The 26,281-nt window shown below is 44.9% G+C and overlaps 1 protein-coding gene across 3 annotated transcripts in view; it reads left to right on the top strand.

Annotated features, from left to right (window-relative positions):
- The window catches only part of slc2a12 (solute carrier family 2 member 12), a 159,595-nt gene that overhangs the window by 33,431 nt on the left and 99,883 nt on the right, over nucleotides 1-26,281 (top strand). For 2 of the 3 annotated variants that reach the window (XM_068026297.1, XM_068026317.1), the window contains exon 1: nucleotides 3,191-3,248. The exons of the other annotated variant lie outside the window; for it this stretch is intronic. In XM_068026297.1, coding sequence (XP_067882398.1) covers nucleotides 3,243-3,248 — 6 coding nt within the window. In that variant the 5' untranslated portion in view covers nucleotides 3,191-3,242. Of the gene's footprint in view, nucleotides 1-3,190; nucleotides 3,249-26,281 lie in introns of those variants that run through there. 3 annotated transcript variants of the gene reach the window in all.

Consider the following 26,281-nt stretch of genomic DNA (forward strand, 5'->3'; position numbering starts at 1 on the left):
GGAAGCAGAGTTTTTAAATATTTTTAAGGCAGAGGTAGATAGATTCTTGATGAGCAAGGTGGGTTAGCAGGGGTAGATGGGAATATGGAGTCGAGGTTACAATCAGATCAGCCTTGATCTTATTGAATGGCGGAACAGGCTCAAGGGGTCGAGTGGCCTACTTCTGCTCCTAATTCACATGTTCATATAACTTATCAAATGCCTTTTGGAAATCCAAATACACTACATCTACCAGTTCCTCTTTGTCCATCCTACTTGTTGCATCCTCAAAGAACTCTAATAAATTTGTCAAACACAATTTTCCTTTCACAAAACCATGTTGACTCTGCTTGACACCTGAGACATTGGGGTGATTCTAACTCTAGGTTGAATTGTGATGGGCAACTGGACGATTACTCGTAGTCTAACCAAGATTCTATATAATTTCAATGTAACTTCTCTGCTTTTGAATTCTATTCCTCTGGAAATGAACATGAGATATTTGTTGGTAATACTCATAAAACCAATAAAAATACCCAAGCAAACTTTAATTTGGCGAAGACTCCAATTGTTGTTCAAATTTTGAAGTGTTTTGATAGAGTAGATAGGGAGAAACTGATTCCATTGGCAAGAGAGTCAGTAAGCAGAGGACACAGAGTTAAGGTCATTTGGGAAATAACTGGAGGGGAGGAGGAGAATTTTTTTAATGCAGTTCATTGTTATGATCCGGACTGCCTAAAAGGGCGATAGAAGCTGATTCAACAATAACTTACAAAAGGGAATTGAATATATGTTTGAAAAAAATGCAGGGCTAAGGGGAAGGAGCATGGAATGAGAATAATTAAATAGCTTTTTCCAAAGAGCCAGCACAAGCATGATGGGTTGAATGGTCTCCTTCAGAGCTATATGATTCCATAAATACACTTCTTTTACTCAGAAGTGGCATGGCATAAGTTTCCTTTCCCCCTGTTTTTATTTGTATTAGCTGATCAACTGGAAGATTTCTACATTTCAAAAAGGTGGGAATGGGTGCTAAACTCCATTAAAAATGCATGCATTTTGTTATCATTTGGTTGATAGTAGAAAAGCAAAATATTGAATTTATGATAAATTTACCCAAATCTTAGATTGCAAGAGTAACTGGGAAAGATTGGATATCACCAATTCAAAAGTAATTGGCAGATCTCCTTCCCTTTGAACAAAGAACAAAGAACATGAGACATGAAATATTTGAGAAAATATCTACCTATAAATGCTGAAGAAACTTCAATGTGAATTATTGCAAGGTTAAGGAGAAACTGGAATCACAATCAAGGCATTTTATTGCATCCAGTGAATTAAGACACAATTGCAGCATTAAAATATATTATGTGGTTGAAATTAAAGCAGGAGACTGCTTGGATCCCCATGCGATTTCAGCCGCTATTACATTAGTAACTGTCAGCTAGTTGGCTGTGTATTATGTGACACAAAGGAATGTGAGATGTTGGACCCATTAATGTCACACTGACTTCTGCCATGGTCTTGTGAGCTGTCGACAGAAATTAAAGTGCATTCATTCAAATCATGCTTACATATTAAGGAGTAAATTCAGGTTCCTGTGTGTCCAGTAGTGAGCTACATTCAAAGAGAACATGGGTTAGAGAATCAGGGTTACAATATTTTGACTAAACTCCCTCCAGGTGTGTCTTCCTTGCTGGAAGCATGAGCTCACTGAAGTTATCCTTATGTACAATATGCTGCTGTGCTTACAAGTTGTGAGTGAATGAGTAAGGAAAAAGAAATAAAAGCTTTCAGCTTGGGTAAGAATTTTGGCTTCACCTTGCCCCCATTTGCTCTATTTTATGATTTGCTAACCTTGAATACATACAGTGACATGAAATTTCTGGACCTTCCTCACAGGGTTTGCTTATTTCAACTATAAGCAGTCATGTATAGCAATCAGAGAAGTAGTACTGAGATATTGAAAGGTTCAGGAGCACATATAGGCACATTTAGTAATACCAACTGCTCATCCCGTATCCTATAATGTATATGAGTGAAGGAAGAGATATCATGCATCGGTTGTGTTTAAGATTTTTTTGCATGGAGCCCTTTTACGATTTCAATGTGACGGCAATTCCAATTGTAAGTTCCAGCTGGAATGTGTACTTTGTTGGAATATGGCTGTGCAGGGTTAATAATCACAAAACTAACTATAAGGCTGGCTGAGCGCTTTTTAGGGCTGAGCCTTGCAGCTCTGTGATCACTGACTCCTGGCACATAACTCATGGGTGTACTACAACATTTTAAGAAGTTGACAAAAAACATTTTGTGACATGCATACTTTGACCATTTACTTGGTATAGAGAAGTACTGGCAATTTTTGTCAACTTCATAAACATTTTCCTCATTTTCTCTTATGTCCTATCAATGGTGTAGATAGTGTTTGCACTCTGCACCACTTTTTCTCACACATACTTCATTGAACTGCTGAGGAGTGGGTGTCCTACAGTGCCAAGTACATAAACCCTTCATTCACCCATTTCCTGCAGCAGCACCTTCTTTGCTGGATTGGTAAAGAGAGCTGTTTATCCCTCAAACAACACCAGTAAAAGAGATTATCTGGTCATTATCTGCTGTTTGTGGGACCTTGCTGTGTGCAAATTGGCTGCCAAGTTTCTTCCATTACAAGTGACTACCCTTCAAAAATTCTTAATTGGCTACAAATCGCTTTGGAACATCCTGAGGTTGTGAAAGTTGTAACATAAATGCAAGTCTTTCTTTTCTTGCTTTATTTTCCTGAGATCGCAAGTACCAGAATTTTTACCCTTCACATTTCAAGAGTTCCAACTCATTGGCCTCTCCCTGTCTACCCCTTCTTTCTCGAATCTTATATATTTAACTTTAACACAATGCCACGGGTGGTTTTATGATTAGATTAAATGTTTATCTGATCTGCCTGCTTTGAGCAACCTTTGCAGAATTTGTGTATTTATTTACAAAAAATTAATTGCCAAAATCAGTTGCTTGTTCTGAGGTGGGCCAGCACCTCTGATGTTTAAATTGGAGAATTAAATGCACTTCATAGCTTTACTTTAACTGTCAGCTGGTTCTCTGCAGTACCAGCTGTATTATTTTTCTTTACTTGAAGTAATTATTAGTCAAATATAGCCCCACCCTCATTTGTAATTCAAGAGTGTTCTGAATACTTAGCAGAGTCAGCTGGTGTTGAAGAGACTGTAGCTGCAGAAAGGGAGAGTGTGGGCTGAGAGAATCTCATCATGAAGGTACATTTTCTTTACTTCTGCCCTGTTTGAGGTGTATGGGCCAACAGAGTCGCAGAAAGATGCTAGGCAAGAATCGTGTAGCGGGCTAGGGAAGCGCTATGTCAGCATGAGTAGGGAGCCAAGCAAGTAACACATTATAAAAGTACTTGGTCTCAGCTGCTGACACAGGAATAGTACCAAGTATGAAAAAAGTACAAGAGACAGTACAAGAGGCAGCTAGATGCTGAACAGTAAACAAGATGAATATGGGAACATAGTGATGTACAATTGTGTTTCAAACTTAGTCTTAACTGTGTAACAACGTTTACTTGAATACAATGTGTGTCGCATTTATTTGCTGTGTCAATAATGGTATAGTTTTGTGACCTGATTGAATCATGCAGTGCAGTGACAGATTTAAGTAAGCAAACTTAAGGGAATATTTTCGATTTTTTTTTATTCATTCCTGGATGTGAGCATCACTGGCTAGGCCAGCATTTATTACCCATCACTAATTGCCCTTGAGAAGGAGGAGGGGAGGGCAGGAGAAGTTCCAGGGATTTTGACCCAGCGACAGTGAAGGAACGATGATATCGTTCCACGTCAGGATGGTGTGTGACATGGAGGGGAAGTTGCAGGTGGTGGTTTTCACATGCTCCTGCTGTCCTTGTCCTTCTAAAAGGTAGAGGTTCTGAGTTTGGAAGGTGCTATCAAAGAAGTTGACAGTTGACAGCAACTTGGTGAGTTGCTGCAATGCATCTTGTAGTTGGTACACACAGCGGCCACACTGCACTTGTGGTGGAGGAAGTGAATGTTTTAGGTGGTGAATGGGGCGCTGATCAAGTGCGCTGCTTTGTCTTGGATGGTGTTGAGCTTCGAGTGTTGTTAGAGCTGCACTCATCCTGCATTGGAGAGTATTCCATCATACTCCTGACTTGGGCCTTGTAGATGCATGGAAAGGCTTTTGGGAGTCAGGAGTTGAGTTACCCACTGCAGAATATCCAGCCTCTGACCTGTGCTTATAGCCACAATATTTGTGTGTCTATTCCAGTTAAGCTCCTGGTCAATGGCAACCCTCAGAATGTTGATGGTGAGAGATTCAGCAATATTAATGCCATTGAATGTCAAGGGGAGGTGGTTAGATTCACTCTTGGCACTTGTGTGGCACACATATTACTTGCCATGCATTAGCCCAAGCCTAAATGTTGTCCAGGTCTTGCTGCATTCAGGTATGAACTGCATCATTATCTGAGGAGTTTTGAATGGTACTGAATGCTGTGAAATCATCAGCGAACATCCCCATTGCTGATGCTATGACAGAGGGAAGGTCATTGATAAAGCAGCTGAAGATGATTGGACCTAGGACATTATCTTGAGGAACTCCTGCTGCAATGCCCTAGGACTGAGATGATTGACCTCCAAAAACCACAACCATCTTCCTTTGTACCAGGTATGGCACTAGCCAGTTGAGAGTTTTCCCCCTGATGCCCATTGACGTCAATTTTGCTATGGCTCCTTGATGCCACAATTGGTCAATTGCTGCTTTGATGTCAAGGGCAGTCACACTCACCTCTGGCATTCAGCTCCTTTGCCCATGTTTGGACCAAGGCTGTAATGAGGTCAGGAGCCAAGTGGTCCTGGTGGAACCCAAACTGAGTGTTGGTGAGCAGGTTATTTAGGTCGCCTGATAGCACTGTCAACAACACCTTCAATCACTTTGCCGATGATTGAAAGTAGACTGATGGGACAGTAATTGGCCAGATTGGATTTGTCCTGCTTTTTGTGGACAAGACATACCTGGGCAATTTTTCACATTGTTAGGCAGATGCCAGTGTTATAGCTGTACTCAAACAGCTTGGCTAGGGGCATGGCTAATTCTGAAACACCTGACTCAAAGGAAGATGATTGTGGTTGTTGGAGGCCAATTATTTCAGCCCCAGGATGTCACTGCAGGAGTTCCTCAGGGTAATGTCCTAGGCCCAACCATCTTCAACTGCTTCATCAATGACGTTCCCTCATCATAATGTCAGAAGTGGTAATTTTTGCAGATGATTGCACAGTATTCAGTTCCATTTCTAACTCCTCAGATAATGAAGTGGTCCCTACCCACATGCAACAAGATCTAGACAACATTCAGCCATGAGCTGATAAGTGGCAAGTAACATTGATGGCACGCAAATGCCAAGTAATGACCGTCTCTAACAAGAGAGAATCTAACCACACCCCATGACATTCAACAGCATTATTATCACTGATTCCCCCACCATCAACATTCTGGGGGTTACCGTTGACCAGTAAACTAATTGGACTACCCATGCATATGTACTCTGGCTACGAGCAGTCAGAGGCTGGGAATTCTGCAGTGAGTAACTCACGTCATTACCCTCCAAAATCAGGAGTGTGATGGAATACGGCCCACTTTCCATGAATGGGTGCAGCTCCAACAACACTCAGGGTAGTGTCCTAGGCCCAACCATCTTCAACTGCTTCATCAATGACCTTCCCTCATCATAAGAAGCTTGACACCATCCAGGACAAAGCAGCCCACTTGATTGGTACCCCTTCCACCACCATAAACATTCACTTCCTCCACCACTGGTGCACAGTGTGTACCATGTATAAAATGCACTGCAGCAATTCACCATGGCTTCTTTGACAGCACCTTCCAAACCCATGACCTCTACCACCTAGACGAACGAGGGCAACAGGCACATCGGAACACCACCTGCAAGTTCCCCTCCAAGTCACATACCATCCTGACTTGGAACTATATCGCCATTCCTTCACTGTCACTGGGTCAAAGTCCTTGAACTCCCTCCCTAACAGCACTGTGGGTGTGCCTGCACCACGAGGACTGCAGCAGTTCAAGAGGGCAACTCACCACTACCTTCTCAAGGGCAAGTAGGAATGGGCTTTAAAGTGGTCCAGAGTCAATGTTGAGGACTCCAAGGACCACTCCCTGCTGACTGCATACCTGTGCTGCCACCTGCAGAGAGTCTATCCTGCCAGTGGGACAGGACATACCCAGGAATGGTGGTGGAGTCTGGGACATTGGCTGTAAGGTACGATTCTGTGAGTATGACTATGTCAGGCTGATGTTTGTCAAATTTGTTGGATTGTTCTCCCATTTTGGCACAAGTCCCCAGAAGTTAATGTGGAGGACTTTTTAGGATCAGCTGGGCTGGTTGTGTCTTTGTAATATCCAGTGCTTAGGTTAATACTGTGTGGTCCATTCTGTTTTACTTTTACTGAACTTTCTCATATGGTTTGATAAAACTGAATGGTCTGCTACGCCATTTCAGAGGGCAGTTAAGAATCAACCACATTGCTGTGGTTGTGAAGTCACATGTAGGCCAGACCAGGTAAGGATGCAGATTTCCTTTCCTCAAGGACATTCGTGAACGAGTTATTATAACAATGTGGTAGTTTCATGGTTACATAGCTGATACCAGCTTTTTCAGTCAAAATGTATTTAATTAATTGAATTTTACTTCCCCAGCTACCGTGGTGGAATTTGTTCTCCGGATCATTAGTCCAGGTCTTTGGATTACTCGTTCAGTAACATAACCACTATGCTTAGGGTCCTGATTAGATCACTATTAATCCATTACCTCATCCACAAGAGAATTTGGAAACCAACTATTGAGTATTTAAGCTGTGCTTAATGTTATACCTAAATGTGAATTGTATAATGCTACTGTGTATTATGAGCTCCTCAGTTAGTCTGTTTTGAGAACCAGTGGTAGGACTACGAAGTGTGTATGTCCTTCAGATCTAAGTTTCCTCTTGACATCGTTCAAGCCTTCGTTCCATTAGTCTCTCTTTCTGCGTGTATTCCCTTTGCTTCTATGTATTTATTTCCAACACTAGATTTCATTTTGTTTTTCATTATTTTTTCTTTTATCTTTTTTGTGGTTATTTTATTTTAGTTTGTTCAGTTTGTTTCTACTGTGCCTACCCACTGTGTTTTTTTTCATGTTTGTGCTTGTGGCTGTTCAGTTTTCAGTCCATTAACACCCTGTCTGTACTAATGCTTTGTCTTTCAGCACACCATTAACATATTGTTTGCCTGTGCTCCATGACCTTCTGGTCAGCTATTCTGTGACCTTGTCCTGTCAGCACCTCCTCTTTTGTTACCTCTTGCCCCACCCCCGCTTTACTTGCTTAAAATCTTTTACATTTCTTATATCTGCCAGTTCTGAAGAAGGGTCACTGACCTGAAACATTAATTCTGCTTCTAACAAAGAACAAAGAAAATTACAGCACAGGAACAGGCCCTTCGGCCCTCCAAGCCTGCGCCGATCCAGATCCTCTATCTAAACATGTCGCCTATTTTCTAAGGGTCTGTATCTCTTTGCTTCCTGCCCATTCATGTATCTGTCTAGATACATCTTAAAAGACGCTATCGTGCCCGCGTCTGCCACCTCCGCTGGCAACGCGTTCCAGGCACCCACCACCATCTGTGGAAAGAACTTTCCACGCATATCCCCCCTAAACTTTTCCCCTCTCACTTTGAACTCGTGACCCCTAGTAATTGAATCCCCCACTCTGGGAAAAAGCTTCTTGCTATCCAACCTGTCTATACCTCTCATGATTTTGTACACCTCAATCAGGTCCCCCCTCAACCTCCGTCTTTCTAATGAAAATAATCCTAATCTACTCAACCTCTCTTCATAGCTAGCGCCCTCCATACCAGGCAACATCCTGGTGAACCTCCTCTGCACCCTCTCCAAAGCATCCACATCCTTTTGGTAATGTGGCGACCAGAACTGCACGCAGTATTCCAAATGTGGTCGAACAAAAGTCCTATACAACTGTAACATGACCTGCCAACTCTTGTACTCAATACCCCGTCCGATGAAAGAAAGCATGCCGTATGCCTTCTTGACCACTCTATTGACCTGTGTTGCCACCTTCAGGGAACAATGGACCTCAATTTTCCCCAGGACTTTTCCATTTACTGTATAGCTCACTCTTGAATTGGATCTTCCAAAATGCATCACCTCGCATTTGCCCTGATTGAACTCCACCTGCCATTTCTCTGCCCAACTCTCCAGTCTATCTATATTCTGCTGTATTCTCTGACAGTCCCCTTCACTATCTGCTACTCCATGAATCTCAGTGTCGTCTGCAAACTTGCTAATCAGACCACCTATACTTTCCTCCAAATCATTTATGTATATCACAAACAACAGTGGTCCCAGCACGGATCCCTGTGGAACACCACTGGTCACACGTCTCCATTTTGAGAAAGTCCCTTCCACTGCTACTCTCTGTCTCCTGTTGCCCAGCCAGTTCTTTATCCATCTAGCGAGTACACCTTGGACCCCATGCGCCTTCACTTTCTCCATCAGCCTACCATGGGGAACCTTATCAAACGCCTTACTGAAGTCCATGTATATTACATCTACAGCCCTTCCCTCATCAATCAACTTTGTCACTTCCTCAAAGAATTCTATTAAGTTGGTAAGACATGACCTTCCCTGCACAAAACCATGTTGCCTATCACTGATGAGCCTATTTTCTTCCAAATGGGAATAGATCCTATCCCTTAGTATCTTCTCCAGCAGCTTCCCTACCACTGATGTCAGGCTCACCGGTCTATAATTACCTGGATTATCCCTGCTACCCTTCTTAAACAAGGGGACAACATTAGCAATTCTCCAGTCCTCCGGGACCTCACCCGTGTTTAAGGATGCTGCAAAGATATCTGTTAAGGCCCCAGCTATTTCCTCTCTCGCTTCCCTCAGTAACCTGGGATAGATCCCATCCGGACCTGGGGACCTGTCCACCTGAATGCCTTTTAGAATACCCAACACTTCCTCCCTCCTTATGCCGACTTGACAGAGAGTAATCAAACATCTGTTCCTAACCTCAACATCCTTCATGTCCCTCTCCTCGGTGAATACCGATGCAAAGTACTCATTTAGAATCTCACCGATTTTCTCTGACTCCACGCATAACTTTCCTCCTTTGTCCTTGAGTGGGCCAATCCTTTCTCTAGTTACCTTCTTGCTCCTTATATATGAATAAAAGGCTTTGGGATTTTCCTTAACCCTGTTTGCTAAAGATATTTCGTGACCCCTTTTAGCCCTCTTAATTCCTCGTTTCAGATTGGTCCTACATTCCCGATATTCTTTCAAAGCTTCGTCTTTCTTCAGCCGCCTAGACCTTATGTATGCTTCCTTTTTCCTCTTAGCTAGTTTCACAATTTCACCTGTCATCCATGGTTCCCTAATCTTGCCCTTTCTATCCCTCATTTTCACAGGAACATGTCTCTCCTGCGCGCTAATCAACCTCTCTTTAAAAGCCTCCCACATATCACATGTGGATTTACCTTCAAACAGCTGCTCCCAATCTACATTCCCCAGCTCCTGCTGAATTTTGGTATAGTTGGCCTTCCCCCAATTTAGCACTCTTCCTTTAGGACCACTCTAGTCTTTGTCCATGAGTATTTTAAAGCTTACGGAATTGTGATCACTATTCCCAAAGTAGTCCCCGACTGAAACTTCAAACACCTGGCCGGGCTCATTCCCCAACACCAGGTCCAGTATGGTCCCTTCCCGAGTTGGACTATTTACATACTGCTCTAGAAAACCCTCCTGGATGCTCCTTACAAATTCTGCTCCATCTAGACCTCTAACACTAAGTGAATCCCAGTCAATGTTGGGAAAATTAAAATCTCCTATCACCACCACCCTGTTGCTCCTACATCTTTCCATAATCTGTTTACATATTTGTATCTCTATCTCACGCTCGCTGCTGGGAGGCCTGTAGTACAGCCCCAACATTGTTACCGCATCCTTCCTATTTCTGAGTTCTGCCCATATTGCCTCACTGCTCGAGTCCTCCATATTGCCCTCCTTCAGCACAGCTGTGATATCCTCTTTGACCAGTAATGTAACTCCTCCACCCCTTTTACCTCCCTCTCTATCCCGCCTGAAGCATCGATATCCTGGGATATTTAGTTGCCAATCATGCCCTTCCCTCAACCAAGTCTCAGTAATAGCAATAACATCATACTCCCAGGTACTAATCCAAGCCCTAAGTTCATCTGCCTTACCCACTACACTTCTTGCATTAAAACAAATGCAACTCAGACCACCAGTCCCTTTGCGTTCATCATCTGCTCCCTTCCTACTCTTCCCCTTAGTCACACTGACTTCATTATCTAGTTCCTTACAGGCTTTTGTTACTACCTCCTTACTGTCAACTGACCTCAATTGGTTCCCATCCCCCTGCCACATTAGTTTAAACCCTCCCCAACAGCGTTAGCAAAAGCACCTCCAAGGACATTGGTTCCAGTCCGGCCCAGGAGTAGACCGTCCAATTTGTAATAGTCCCACCTCCCCCAGAACCGGTCCCAATGTCCCAAAAATCTGAACCCCTCCTTCCTGCACCATCTCTCAAGCCACGCATTCATCCTGACTATTCTTTCATTTCTACTCTGACTATCACGTGGCACTGGCAGCAATCCTGAGATTACTACCTCTGAGGTCCTACTTTTTAACTTGGCTCCTAACTCCCTAAATTCTGCTTGTAGGACCTCATCCCGTTTTTTACCTATATCATTGGTGCCTATGTGCACAATGACAACTGGCTGTTCACCCTCCCCTTTCAGAATGTTCTGCAGCCGATCTGAGACATCCCTGACCCGTGCACTTGGGAGGCAACATACCATTCGGGAGTCTCGTTTTCGACCACAGAACCGCCTATCTACTCCCCTTACAATCAAATCCCCGATGACTATTGCCCTTCCACTCTTTTTCCCGCCCTTCTGAACAGCAGAGCCAGCCACGGTGCCACGAACCTGGCTACTGCTGCCTTCCCCTGGTGAGCCATCTCCCTCAACAGTATCCAAAATGGTATACTTGTTTTGGAGGGAGATGACCGCAGGGGACTCCTGCGCTGCCTTCCTGCTCTTTCTCTGCCTTTTGGTCACCCATTCCCTTTCTCCCTCAGCAATCCTAATCTGCGGTGTGACCAATTCGCTAAACGTGCTATCCACGACCTCCTCAGCATCGCGGATGCTCCAAAGTGAGTCCATCCGCAGCTCCAGAGCCGTTATGCGGTCTAACAGGAGCTGCAGCTGGACACACTTCCTGCACGTGAACGAGTCAGGGACATCAGCTGTGTCCCTGAGCTCCCACATTGAGCAAGAGGAGCATGACGCGGGTCTGAGATCTCCTGCCATTTTTAATCTTAAGCTTTTAACTTAGTTAAATGAAAAAGGAACGAAAGGTTTTTACCAATCACATGATAAAAAAAAAGAGGAATAGAAAAAGCCTTACCTTATCTACACACCACCTAGTCCTTCTATTTTGGTTAGAGGAGGAGGGCGGGTGGGAGACACTACAGGTGTAGGGTCTCGGGTTCAGAAACGGCCCAAATATATAGGGTTTTACTTACCCAGCAGCCCCTGGTCTCCGCCGAAAACAAAAGGAAATTAAGTTTACTTTGAAACTGACCTTCCCAGCTGATCACTCGCTCGCACTCTCTGCTTCCGAATAAGCTGTTGCATCTCTCCACAGATGCTGCTAGACCTGCTGACTATTTCCAGCGTTTCTTGTTTTTATTTCAGATTCCCAGCATTTACAGTATTTTGCTTTTATTTTAGTGTTCAATTCACTGCCACTTCTCTTCCAGGAATGCCTACCTTGAAGAAGTTCTGCTCTGCTCTCTGACGGGATTTTCGTTTGTCTCTTTTATCTTGTTCAACTTTATTGCTTTCTATTTACTTCCTGGTGTTTGATAAAGTGTCTACCAAAACTGTTTTGCACAGCCACATCTCCTTCCTCAGTAATGTCTCTGGCTCTGACTTATTCCACATGGATTCCAACTGCAGTTTCACCCATCATGTTTTGAATCCATCCAGGATTACAGGCATCTCTGAGAAATACAATGTTCCTCGGACTGCTGCTACCCCTCTCTGACGCTGAACATTCTGTACTCAGCAAAGGACTCAGTTTTATCCCCCACCTCAATGAATTTTGCGCTCGGCATGAGGTTGAGCTCTTCTTCTGTCGCCTCTGGGCTCACCTCTTTGACCAGGAGTCCTCTCCCCGATCAGCAGACCCATTCACCCGCCTCCAGCATTCTCCCTCTACCTGGACCCCTACCTCTAGCCTCTTATTCACTCTTGATATTTTCATTGAAAACTGTCGGCGAGACATTGGTCATCTCAATTTCTCTGCCTCCCCCACTCACCCTAACCTCTCCCCCTCTGAACTTGCTGCACTCAGTACTCTCAGGTCTAACCCCGACATGGTCATCAAACCTGCTGACAAGGGCGGTGCTGTTGTTGTCTGGCGTACCGACCTCTACCGTGCAGAGGCTCAGCGCCAACTCTCAGACACTTCTTCCTACTTCCCCCTGGACCATGACCCCACCACCGAGCATCAAGCGACTGTCCACAGGACTGTCACTGACCTCATCTCCTCTGGAGATCTTCGCTCTACAGCTTCAAACATCATAGTCCCACAACCTCAGACAGCCTGTTTCTACCTCCTTCCCAAAATCCACAAACAGGACTGTCCCGGCAGACCCATTGTTTCAGTCTGTTCCTGTCCCACTGAACTTATTTCTTCCTATCTTGATTCTATCTTTTCTCCGCTTGTCAAGTCTCTTCTCACCTACATCTGTGACTCTTCTGATGGCCTACATCATTTTGACAATTTCGAGTTTCCTGGCCCCAACCGCCTCCTCTTCACTGTGGATGTTCAATCTCTCTACACCTCCATCCCCCACCAGTACAGTTTGAGGGCTCTTCGCTTCTTCCTTGAACAGAGGCCCAACTAGTCCCCATCCACCGCCACCTTCCTCCTCCTGGCTGAACTTGTTCTCACATTGAACAACTTCTCCTTCAACTCCACTCACTTCCTTCAAGTAAAAGGTGTTGCTATGGGGACCCGCATGGGCCTTTGTTATGCCTGTCTTTTTGTGGGATTATGTCGAACATTCCTTGTTCCAGTCCTACTCAGGCCCCCTCCCCCAACTCTTTTTCCAGTACAATGATGACTGTATCGGTGCTGTTCCCTGCTCCCGCCCCGAACTGGAAAACTTTATCAACTTTGCTTCTAATTTCCACCCTTCCCTCCCCTTCCTCGACTTCTCTGTCGCCATCTGTGGGGATAGGCAGTCTACTTATATTCATTATAAGCCCACCGACTCCCACAGCTACTTCGACTGCACTTCTTCACACCCTGCCTCCTGTAAAGACTCCATTCCGTTCTCCCAGTATTTCCGTCTCCGACGCATTTGCTCTGATGATGCTACCTTCCATGACAGTGCTCCTGATAGGTCTTTCTTTTTCCTCAGCCGAGGATTCCCCCCCACTGTGGTTGACAGGCCCTCAACCGTGTCCAGCCCATTTCCCGCACCTCTACCCTCACCACTTCCCCTCCCTCCCAGAACAGTGACAGGGTTCCCCTTGTCCTCACTTTCCATCCCATCAGCCTCCATATCCAAAGGATCATCCTCCGCCATTTCCGCCATGTCAAGCGTGATGCCACTACCAAACGCATCTTCCCCTCCCTTCCCCTGTTAGCATTCTGAAGGGATCGCTCCCTCTGCGACACCCTGGTCTACTCCTCCATTACCCCCACCACCTCTTCCCCTTCCCACCACACCTTCCCCTGCAATTGCAGGAGGTGTAATACCTGCCCATTTACCTCCTCTCTCCTCACTATGCAAGGCCCCAAACACTCCTTTCAGGTGAAGCAGCGATTTACTTGTACTTCTTTCAATTTAGTATATTGTATTCGCTGCTCACAATGTGGTCTCCTCTACACTGGGGAGACCAAATGCAGACTGGGTGATCGCTTTGCGGAACACCTCCACTCTGTCCGAAAGCATGACCCCGAGCTTCTGGTTGCTTGCCATTTCAACACTCCCCACTGCTCTCATACTCACATCTCTGTCCTGGGATTGCTGCAGTGTTCCAGTGAACATCAACGTAAGCTCGAGGAACAGCATCTCATTTACCGATTACAGCCTGCCGGACTGAACATGGAGTTCAATAATTTCAGAGCATGACGGGCCCCCCTTTTCACACTTATTTTTTGCTATTTTTTCTTTCTTTTTTGCATTTGTTTTATTTTAGTTTGTTCAGTTTGTTTCTACTATGCCTACCCACTTTTTTTTTCATGTACGTGCTTGTGGCTGTTCAGATTTCGGTCCATTAACACCCTATCTGTATTGATGCTTTATCTTTCAGCACACCATTAATATATTGTTTGCCTTTGCTCCATGACCTTCTGATCAGCTATTCTGTGACCTTGTCCTATCAACACATTCTCTTTGTTATCTCTTGCTCCACCCCCCACTTTACTTGCTTAAAATCTTTTATGTTTCTTATATCTGCCAGTTCTGAAGAAGGGTCACTGACCTGAAACGTTAACTCTGCCTCTCTCTCTCTCCCCACAGATGCTGCCAGACCTGAATATTTCCAGCATTTCTTGTTTTTAATTATACTAGATTTCATTGTTTGCTTATACTGTATTAAAAATGCATATCTGATCTATCTACATGTAGTAATTGTTCTGAGAGTAGCACATCCATGTTTAAGAAAACACAAGATTTCCAAAGTCAAGCTCATGATTAAAGAATATGGAGGTGACTGACACTACATGTGCTTCTCATGACTACATTGTAAAATTACGTGCACTTGATTTTACATGACTAATTCAATTTTGTGGTTTCAGCTGGATAGTTAACATTCAGTTCAAAGTATTTGGTAATTGATTATAACTAGGTACTTAGAAATCTGCTATTTCACTGGGGCCCCACGATAATGTGGTCCACAAGGTCCACATCATGAGACTACATTAATTGGTGAGACCACGTTATAATGAGGTCCTTTCAAAAGCACCAAGCTAAAAGCCAGAATAATAAAAACAAACAAAATGAAGATAATCAATTTTATTTCTTCGGGCAACAGAAATGTGAATGTACATCTACTATCAGTCATTATTGACCAGATGGACTGTTCACATTTACTCCTTGCCTCTGCCAGATGTAGGAGGTTTCGAAGTTATGTCACACTTGCAGCAGTTGATTTTTCATTGGCTTCAAACCATCTCAGGTGATTCTTCTAGGTATGGGATGATAATGGCTTGGGCTTGGCGGCATTGTCATCATTATCTTCTTCAGCTTGCTGGATATCTTTATGATTTGGGTCTGTTACAATGTCCAATATTTGATTATTTGTCATCATTATCTTGGTAGCTTTGATATTCAGCCATGCATTCAGATGTCCTCAGTATCTAATTCAGCTTCAAGTATGGACCTGGCATTGTAGTAGTTACTCATCTGTAGCTGCATTTGAAGGTCAAAATTATGCCTTAGTCGAGGGGTTGAATTTTTGGCATTGTGTTTTTCGGTAGATGGACACATTTGATGTTCCCATCTCGTGATTCCAGGCTCTTTGAGGTGGGTGTGCAGGGCAATTGTCAAGCAGCAAGGTGGCCTTCTTTGGTAGTTTGTTCTATCTGAGATATTTTCTGATGTTTGGTATGAATTCATGGTGGAACCAGTCTTCAAAAATTGAAGAAGTCATCCGGGGTTTGCCCCGACTTGAGTATTGACATTTTGTAGTACAGGACCATGTCCTCACAGTTGTAGACTTGTTCTTCAGTGCATCCTCCTTTGTATAAAATCTTCTTTAATTCAGCATGAAATGGCTCATCCATGGACTGTTGTTCTCCTTTTAGTAACTTGCAAAATATTGTGCCAGTTCTTGAATCTTGCTAATGTTAGTGCATTGCTCCCACCTTGGTCCTGTCATTTCAATCCCATCACTCCACAAGTCGCAGTATATTAAAGTGTTCCCTAGTTGGGTGGGAAAAGTCAAATTTAATACTCTAGTAACCTCCAGAATAAAACAGACCAAACCAGGTATCTTTAGACAACAAGTTAACTATTTGTTAAAACTAAATCATAAACTGTTTAGATAAACCAATGTCTAAAGACCTTAGAACTTCTTATTTTAACCTAACTCCCTCATTCACACAGGCAGCATCTGTGGAGAGAGAAGCAGAGTTAACTTGTCCAAGTTCACAGAACTGAAAGTTAACACGGCTTCTCTCTCTACAGTGGCGCAGTGGTTAGCACCACAGCCTCACAGCTCCAGCGACCTGGGTTCAATTCTGGGTACTGCCTGTGCGGAGTTTGCAAATTCTCCGTGACTGCGTGGGTTTTCACTGGGTGCTCTGGTTTCCTCCCACAGCCAAAGACTTGCAGGTTGATAGGTAAATTGGCCATTGTAAATTGCCCCTAGTATAGATAGGTGGTAGGGGAATTGAGAGAAGGTGGGGATGTGGTAGGAATATGGGATTAATGTAGTATTAGTATAAATGGGTGGTTGATGGCCGGCACAGACTTGGTGGGCCGAAGGGCCTGTTTCAGTGCTATATCAATAAATTAAAAAAAAATAAAATAGATGCTGCCTGACCTGCTGAGTTATCCCAGCACTTTCCACTTTGCTGCCGCATACTTACCCTGCTGTGTTGCAGTGTCCTGTTGAGTGGGAGAAGAGGATCGCAACTTAAGTGTAACATTCCTTCTTGTAGGTGTGCCGCACCTGGGTGAATAATCTTAATTTTGCACATTCCAGGACATGAGACTTAAATAGACTATAAAAAAAAGGTATTGGAGGTTTACAGAGAACACATTGACACAAATGGGAATCCATGAGTGCCACAGCAATATAAATACGTCTTTCACTAAATGTTCCTCACTAACATGTGTCCTTTTCACTGTGCGAATGATGTGTGCCAGCATGTAGCGCCAATGTCACATCCCTATGCACCATTGGCCCTTCAGAAGAGCCAACGTATGCAATATCATTGCCATGCCACCATTACATTTGAGTGTCTCCACAGATGTAGTGGCATGGACATTGGCTCAGTCAGCTGCTGCCTCTAATGGTTTACACAGGGATGCTGCAGATGTGGACTGGTGCACAGCAGGTGAGCCAGGAGGATGTGTGGCTTGCAGAGATCATGTTGGTTCCTATAGAGCAGACAGCCTTTGTCTGATAAGCCATTTCCGTACATCCCTAGCTCACTGCTAGCCCTGCGTGCAGAGCCTGGGTGCCATCTGCCCTCCCATGCGTCTTTCATATTGTAGGTCTTCAGTGTCCTCATAGTCTGAGGAGGAATCCTGTTGACGTCTCATCATGCCAGGTCTAGTTGTGCAGAGCAGCAAAGAAAGGAGGTGACCTTTTTGACCTGTAGTGCAGGGCATGCACCCTATCCATCCAGGCATTGGAGGTACTCTCTCAGCATGCTGATCTCCTGCTCAATGGTGGCTCATGTAGCTCAGTGGCTAGCATTCTATCTCTCCTCTGCAGCAGTGGTGGAGTCTCTCACTGGTGTCGGGAGCCATGTCTGCAGAGGATAGCCCTTTTCTCCAAGAAGCCACCCCTCCATCTGAGCCAGTTCAATGAACAGCAGTGGCAGCTAGGACTGGCACAAGACCCAGGTGTCATGTCAGCTGCCTGAGAAATGATCACACATTCACTGCAAGCACCATGGTGTTCAGATACCAGCTTCACCTAGATTGAGAGGGCTCCTTTAATGGTGGTGTCTGCAGGTGGTAGCCTGGCAGTAGGCCCGATGGCCTCATGAGTAGTCTTCTTCTTTGGCCTCCTTATCTCGAGAGACAATGGGTAAGTGCCTGGAGGTGGTCAGTGGTCTGTGGAGCTGCGCCTGGAGTGGCTATAAAGGCCAATTCTAGAGTGACAGGCTCTTCCACAGGTGCTGCAGAAAAATTTGTTTGTCGGGGCTGTGACACAGTTGGCTCTCCCCTTGCGCTTCCGTCTTTTTTCCTGCCAACTGCTAAGTCTCTTCGACTTGCCACACTTTAGCCCCGCCTTTATGGCTGCCTGCCAGCTCTGGCGAACGCTGGCAACTGACTCCCACGACTTGTGATCAATGTCACAGGACTTCATGTCGCGTTTGCAGACGTCTTTAAAGCGGAGACATGGACGGCCGGTGGGTCTGATACCAGTGGCGAGCTCGCTGTACAATTTGTCTTTGGGGATCCTGCCATCTTCCATGCAGCTCACATGGCCAAGCCATCTCAAGCGCTGCTGACTCAGTAGTGAGTCAGACTACTGAGTCACACTACACTACTGAGTGCAGTCTACGAACATTATAACCTATAGTTCTCCCTCTGGGCCTGGCTGAGAGAGTCCGTCCTGAAGCGGACATACTCACTGGCCCTCTGGTGCAGGGCGTTGGTGACCTCCCCAGTGCACTGCTGACTGCGTGACCCCACAAAGATCTCTGGTGGGCCCCTAAAAGTCTACAGAGACGTCAGGCTTGAAAACCGCTGCCACTAAGAAGAACAAAGGCATGGGATGTCCACTGGAGCCCATGGGCTGCAGGTCATCCTTGAGCAGGGCATTGAGACGTGTCACCACCCTCTCTATGTGCGCAATCGCCTCTGACACTGGTGCTCTGACATCTGATGGCATGTCATGTGGGGCCTGTAGATGGACAGCAACCGTAATGGCGGGCTCCCCTTGGGGGCTGCTTCTCATGACTCTACATGGATCACACTTGCCTGCTGGTATTGCCTCCAGTGCATACGGGTCCTCACATGCAGACCATACCTATTTCCTATTTCAATGTGATAAAGTTGAACCCTGCATGTATTCGAAGGTTCCTAACAGAGCAGGGATTGGTGTTGACGGGTACATCAGCTGCTTTCCTGAATCAACTATGTGGTGTGCCATGGCATTGCCCATCTTGGCCACTTAGAATGGCACAGTATGACCACATCAAGATTCTATAAGCTGAATTGATTGCCCCCACCATCCATAAAACCTTAATGCTCCTGCCCTTTCTGGCACCCTCGCCACACAGGGTGGCTAGTGTGCCATTGCCCCCTTACAAACAGAGCGTACTCTGTTAATGGAGGGATGGTACATGGTACCTCCCTTCATGCCAGCAGAGTTTTCCCTCCAGTAATCCCAGACCGCCTTCCTTTCAGAATGCAGAGTGAGACCCCTGCATATCCCTCCCTCCTAGAATACAGAGTTAGACCCCTGTGTATCCCCCCTCCCTGTTGTAATGGAGTGAGGACTCGCCGGCTTTTCAGATAGTGAACAGGACGGCACGTGACGGCCACCCTTTCACCAAAGCATCCAGCAGTGTTGGAGGAGAGGGGCTGCATAATCAGCATAGGTAAGTAATCATTACCATATGCTAATTGTAGTTCCGTCACCGTGTGGCGGGGGGCCACACCGAGGTGCCACCGCCGCCGATAAACTGCAGCGGGCCCGTCGCGACGTCATGGGTCGAGGTGGGCCTCTCCCCGCAGCATTTTACCAGCCCCCGCGCCATCGAGGGGCTGGTAAAACTCAGCCCATAGACTCAAAAATCAAAGGTTAACTTTTTTTTAAACAGCCTAATTTTTAAAACCTGGTTTAAGAATAACTGGGTTATAAGTCTTTGTAGGTTACGTTCCTGATGGGTGAGGTATCCTTGTGTAAAAATAATCAGTTGCCACTCAAAGTCTCCACATGGATTTGATGAAACAGTCTTTTCCTGATAAGCATTCAAAACACTTCGGCTGCAGCAAGCATCAGTTATTTAAACAAGGAGTAGAGCACTGGGTCAACTCTATTTTAAAACTGGCAAGCTCTGTCAAAACTTTACTGCAAATTCTAGAAAACAAAATCAGTTAAGAGAGAGTCAATCTTGAAGCAAAGATTTCTTGGATTGGAAGTAAAGAAAAGGAATTTTGCTACCTCCAGCAATACAAAGGTCTCTTCAAAAGGTTTTTCTCTCCTTAGGCAACTAACAGCCTGTAAGTCATGACAGAATTTCTGATTAGAGAAATAGACAGCTCCTTCCTCCAGTAAACAGGCTTTGCTGGTGGCACTCAAACTGGTTTTAGCTGGTTTTTACACAATCCAATTGAAACATTACACCATATGACCTCCTCACTCTCCTGCAGTTGCCTAGGTAACAGGTGCAGCTGGCACACTTAGTTTTTAAAGACACACTGTTTTTAAACAGAGTCTTGCTGTTTGTAGTGTACATTAATGATTTAGATGTGAATATAGGAGGTATGATCTGTAAGTTTGCAGAAGACATGAAAATTGGTGGGGTCGTAAAGAGTGAGGAGGAAAGCCTTAGATTACAGGATGATGTGGATGAGCTGGTAAAATGGGCAGAGCAGTGGCAAATAGAATTTAATCCTGAGAAATGTGGGGTGATGCATTTTGGGAGGACTAACAAGGCAAGGGAATATACAATGGATGGTAGGACCCCAGGAAGTAAGAGGGTCAGAGGAACCTTGGTGTACTTGTCCATAGATCACTGAAGGCAGCAGCACAGGTAGATAAGGTGGTTAGGAAGGCATATGGGATACTTGCCTTTATTAGCCAAGGCATAGAATATAAGAGCAGGGAGGTTATGATGGAGCTGTATAAAACGCTAGTTAGACCACAGCTAGAGTACTGTGTACACTTCTGGTTGCCACACTACAGGAAGGATGTGATTGCACTGGAGACGGTGCAGAGGAGATTCACCAGAATGTTGCTTCACTGGAGTATTTCAGCTATGAAGAGAGACTGAAAAGGCTAGGGTTGTTTTCCTTACAGCAGAGAAGGCTGAGGGGGGACCTGATTGAGGTGTACAAAATTATGAGGGGCATTGATAGGGTAGATAGGAAGAAACTTTTCCCCTTAGCGGAGGTGTCAATAACCAGGGGGGATAGATTTAAGGTAAGGGGCAGGAGGTTTAGAGGGGGTTTGAGGAAAATGTTTTTCACCCAGAGGGTGGTTGGAATCTAGAACACATTGCCTGAAGGGATGGTAGAGGCAGGAACCCTCACATTATTTAACAAGTATTTAGATGAGCACTTGAAACGCCATCGCACACAAGGCTACGGGCCAAGTGCTGGAAAATGGGATTAGAATAAATAGGTGCGTGATGGTTGGCATGGACACGATGGGCCAAAGGGCCTGTTTCAGTGCTGTATAACGCCTTTGAGAGGTGTGTTGTCAGCATTTCAGGCTTTCCTTCTTACTTGACCACCTTCATCCATGTCCATCTATACCTTTCTCAACTTCTCATCATTCAGCAAGTCACAAAGCGCTGATTCAGCGATCCCCATTCTTTGTGAAACAGATGCTTGTGTCGCGCCTTCCTTGATCTGGGCACTGATTTTCAGCTTCTCGGCGATGGTATAAAATTTTCTCTTGCATGATTTTGCATTGATCATTGTTTGGGTATCTGTGCAAGCCTGACCTCTATTTATACAGCAAAACTGGTGCCTTAGTCACGAGGCTGCATCTCATTGGCTGGTTCTAAATCACTTGCAGAGCATTTATACTTCAACAATGTTATGAAATACATTATGAAATGATAAATTTTCATGAAATTTTTGGGGTCTATGATGGACTTGTGTTATCCTGAGTTCCATGTTACAGCAGACTGCGTTATAGCAGGGTCTCTGTGTACTCCAAAAGATCCATGAACTCAGAAGAGTTCACAATTCTTAGTGTCTCTAGGTCAGGAAGACGAAAATAAATCGATCAAGATTCCCAATCCAGATCACTTTGCACTGACCTTCACTGCAAAGTATGATTGCATGACATTAGGCGAGAATAAGGTTGGGCTCAGCTATGATACTTCCCATGGGAAATAGGCTGCTGAAACCTGCTATATCACAAGACTGCCTATATCCACCTCCACAATATTGCTGGTCTCTGCCTCTGCTTCAGCCCATAGGAAAATAGCAGGAGTAAGCGATTCAGCCCATCGAACCTGCCCCACCACTCAATATGATCATGGCTGATCATCCACTTCAATGCCTTTTTCCCACACTATTCTCATATCCCCTTATGTCATTTGTATTTCGAAATCTGTCAATCTCTACTTTAAACATACTCAATGACTGAGCTCCCACAGCCCTCTGGGGTAGAGAATTCCAAAGATTCACAACTCTGAGTAAAGAAATTTCTCCTCATCTGTCCCCTTATTTTGAAATTGTGGTTCTAGACTCCCCAAACATCTTAGCTGCAACTACCCTGTCTATCCTTTTAAGTATTTTGTAGCTTGGAGGAAGCACTGAGGGTGGCAAGGGTACAGATTGTACTCTGGGTGGGGACTTCAATGCCCATCACCAAGAGTGGCTCGGTAGCACCACTACTGACCTAGCTGGCCAAGTCTTAAAGGACATAGCTGCTAGACTGGGTCTGCAGCAGGTGGTGAGGGAACCAAGAGGGGAAAACATACTTGACCTCGTCCTCTCCAATCTGTCTGCTGCAGATGCATCTGTCCATGACAGTATTGGTAGGAGTGACCACTGCACAGTCGTTGTGGAGACAAAGTGCCGCCTTCACATTAAGGATATCGTCCGTCGTGTTGTGTGGCATTACCACCATGCTAAATGGGATAGATTTCGAACAGATCTAGCAATGCAAAACTGGGCATCCATGAGGCGCTGTGGGCCATCAGCAGCAGCGTTGTACTCAACCACAATCTGTGACCTCATGGCCGGGCACGTCCCCAACTCTACCATTACCATCAAGCCAGGAGACCAACCCTGGTTCAATGAAGAGTGCAGGAGGGCATACCAGGAGCAGCACCAGGCATACCTCAAAATGAGGTGTCAACCTGGTGAATCTACAACTGAGGACTACTTGCATGCCAAACTGCATAAGCAGCATGCGATAGACAGAGCTAAGCAATCCCATAACCAACAGATCTGATCTAAGCTCTGTAATCCTGCCACATCCAGCCGTGAATGGTGGTGGACAATGAAACAACTAACTGGAGGAGGTGGCTCCACAAATATCCCCATCCTCAATAATGGGGGAGCCCAGCACATCAGTGCAAAAGATAAGGCAGAAGCATTTGCAACAATCTTCAGCCAGAAATGCCGAGTTGATGTTCCATCTCAGCCTCCTCCCGAAGTCCCCAGCATCACAGATGCCAGACTTCAGCCAATTCGATTCACTCTGCATGATATCAAGAAACGACTGAAGGCACTGGATACTGCAAAAGCTATGGAACTGGACAATATTCTGGCAATAGTACTGAAGACCTGTGCTCCAGAACTTGCCGCACCCCTAGCCAAGCTGTTCCAGTACAGCTACAATACTGGCATCTACCCTGCAATGTGGAAAATTGCCCAGGTATATCCTGTACACAAAAAGCAGGACAAGTCCAACCCAGCCAATTACTGCCCCATCAGTCTACTCTCAATCACCAGTAAAGTGATGGAAGGTGTCATCAACAGTGCCATCAAGCAGCACTTGCTTAGCAATAACCTGCTCAGTGATGCTCAGTTTGGGTTCCGCCAGGGCCACTTAGCTCCTGATTTCATTACAGCCTTGGTTCAAACATGGACAAAAGAACTGAACTCAAGAGGTTAGGTGAGAGTGACTGTCCTTGACATCAAAGCAGCATTTGACCGAATATGGCATCAAGGAGCTCTAGCAAAATTGAGGTCAATGGGAATTGGAGGAAAACTCTCCGTTGGTTGGAGTCACACCTAACGCAAAGGGAGATGGTTGTGGTTGTTGGAGGTCAATCTTCTGCAGGAGTGTCCTAGGCCCAACCATCTTCAGCTGCTTCATCAATGACCTTCCTTCAATCATAAGGTCAGAAGTGGGGATGTTCACTGATGATTCCACAAAGTTCAGCACCATCCACAATTCCTCAGATACTGAAGCAGTCCGTGTAGAAATGCAGCAACACCTGGACAATATCCTGGCTTAGGCTGATAAGTTGCAAGTAATATTCGTGCCACACAAGTGCCAGGCAATGACCATCTCCAACAAGAGATCATCTAACCATCTTCCCTTGACATTCAATGGCATTACCATTGCTAAATCTCCCACTATCAACATCCTAGGGGCTACCATTGATCACAAACTGAACTGGAGTAGCCATATAAATACCGTGGCTACAAGAGCAGGTCAGAGGCTGGGAATTCTGCGGTGAGTAACTCACCTCCTGACTCCCCAAAGCCTGTCCACCATCTACAAGGCACAAGTCAGGAGTGTGATGGAATACTCTCCACTTGCCTGGATGGGTGCAACTCCAACAACACTCAAGAAGCTCGACACCATCCAGGACAAAGCAACCCATTTGATTGGCACCCCATCCACAAACATTCACTCCCTCCACCACCGACGCATAGTGGCAGCAATGTGTACCAGCTACAAGATGCACTGCAGCAACGCACCAAGGCTCCTTCGACAGCACCTTCCAAACCCACGACCTCTACCAACTAGAAGGACAAGGGCAGCAAATGCAAGGGAACATCACCACCTGCAAGTTCCCCTCCAAGTCACACACCATCCTGACATGGAACTATATCACCGTTCCTTTACTGTCACTGGGTCAAAATCCTGGAACTCCCTTCCTAACAGCACTTTGGGTGTACCTACACCAAATGGACTGCAGCAGTTCAAGGCGGCAGCTCACCAGCACCTTCTGAAGATATATTAGGGATGGGCAATAAATGCTGGCCTAGCCACCGATGCCCACATCCCATGAATGAATTTAAAAAAAAAAGCTTTCAATGAGATCACCTCTCATTCTTTGAAACTCTAGAGAATGCAGGCCCAGTTTCCCCAATCTCTCTTCATAAGACAGTGCCACCATCCCGGGAACAAGTCTGCTGAACCTTTGTTGCACGCCCTCTATGGCAATAATATCCAATAATATAAGGGGACCAAAACTACATACAGTACTCCAAGTGCAGTCTACCCAAGGTTCTATACAATTGAAGGAAGACTTCACTACTCCTGTACTCAAATCCTCTTGCGATAAAGGCTAACATACCATTAGTCTTCCTAATTGTTTGCTGCACCTGCATGTTAGATTTCAGTGATTTATTGACAAGGACACCCAGGTCCCTTTGTACATCTACACTTTCTAATCTCTTATCATTTAAGAAATACTCTGCACATCTATTCCTCCTACCAAAGTGGATAACCTCACATTTTTCCACATTGTATTCCATCTGCCACGTTCTTGCCCATTCACTAAGTCTGTCCAAATCCCCTTGAAGCCACTTTGCATCTTCCTCATAACACATTCCCACCTAATTTAGTGTCATCTGTGAACTTGGAAATATTACGGTTGGTCCCCATATATCAAATCATTGATGTATATTGTGAACAGCTGGGGTTCAAGCACCGATCCCTGCGGTACCCCACTAGTCACAGCCTGCCAATGCGAGAATGACCCGTTTATTCCTACTCTTCCTGCCTGTTAACCAATCTTTAATCCATGCCAGTATATTACCTCCTATCCCATGTGCTTTAATCTTGCTAACCAATCTCCTGTGGGGGACTTTATTAAAAGCCTTCTGAGAATCCAAGTATACCACATCCACCGACTCCCCTTTATCAATTCTGTTCGTAACATCCTCAAAAAACTCCAACAGATTCGTCAAACATGATTTCCCATTTATAAATCCATGTTGACTATGCCCAATCAGATTATTATTATCTAAGTGTCCATTTATTACATCCTTTAGAATAGATTCTAGCATTTTCCCAATGACTGATATAAGGCTAACAGTCTGTAATTCCCTGATTTCTCCCTCCCTCCCTTCTTAAATAAATAGTGGGGTGACATTTACGACCTTCCAATCTGCAGCAACAACTTCCTTCAATTCCTCATTCCCCCTAATCCTTTGGATCTCTAATTCTGGGAGATTTCTTGTATCTTCCTCAGTGAAGACAGACACAAATTAATAATTTAGCTTCTCTGCCATTTCTCTATTCCCCATTATAAATTCTCCTGACTCTGTCTGTAATGGACCCACATTTGTCTTAGCCAAATGTTTCCTTTTTACATATCTGTAAAAGCTTTTAGTCTGTTTTTATATTTTTGTAGCTTACATTCATATTCTATTCTCCCTTTCTTTATTGGTTTCTTCATCCTCCTTTGCTGTATTCCAAATTCCTCCCAATCCTCTGGTTTATTACTATTTCTAGCAACATTGTAGGCCTTTTCTTTTAATCTTATACAATCCTTAACTTACTTTGTTATCCACGGTTGACTGCCTTTACTTTT

Source organism: Heterodontus francisci, chromosome 3 (genome assembly GCF_036365525.1).
Source record: "Heterodontus francisci isolate sHetFra1 chromosome 3, sHetFra1.hap1, whole genome shotgun sequence".
In the NCBI taxonomy this organism is placed as follows: Eukaryota; Metazoa; Chordata; class Chondrichthyes; order Heterodontiformes; family Heterodontidae; genus Heterodontus; species Heterodontus francisci.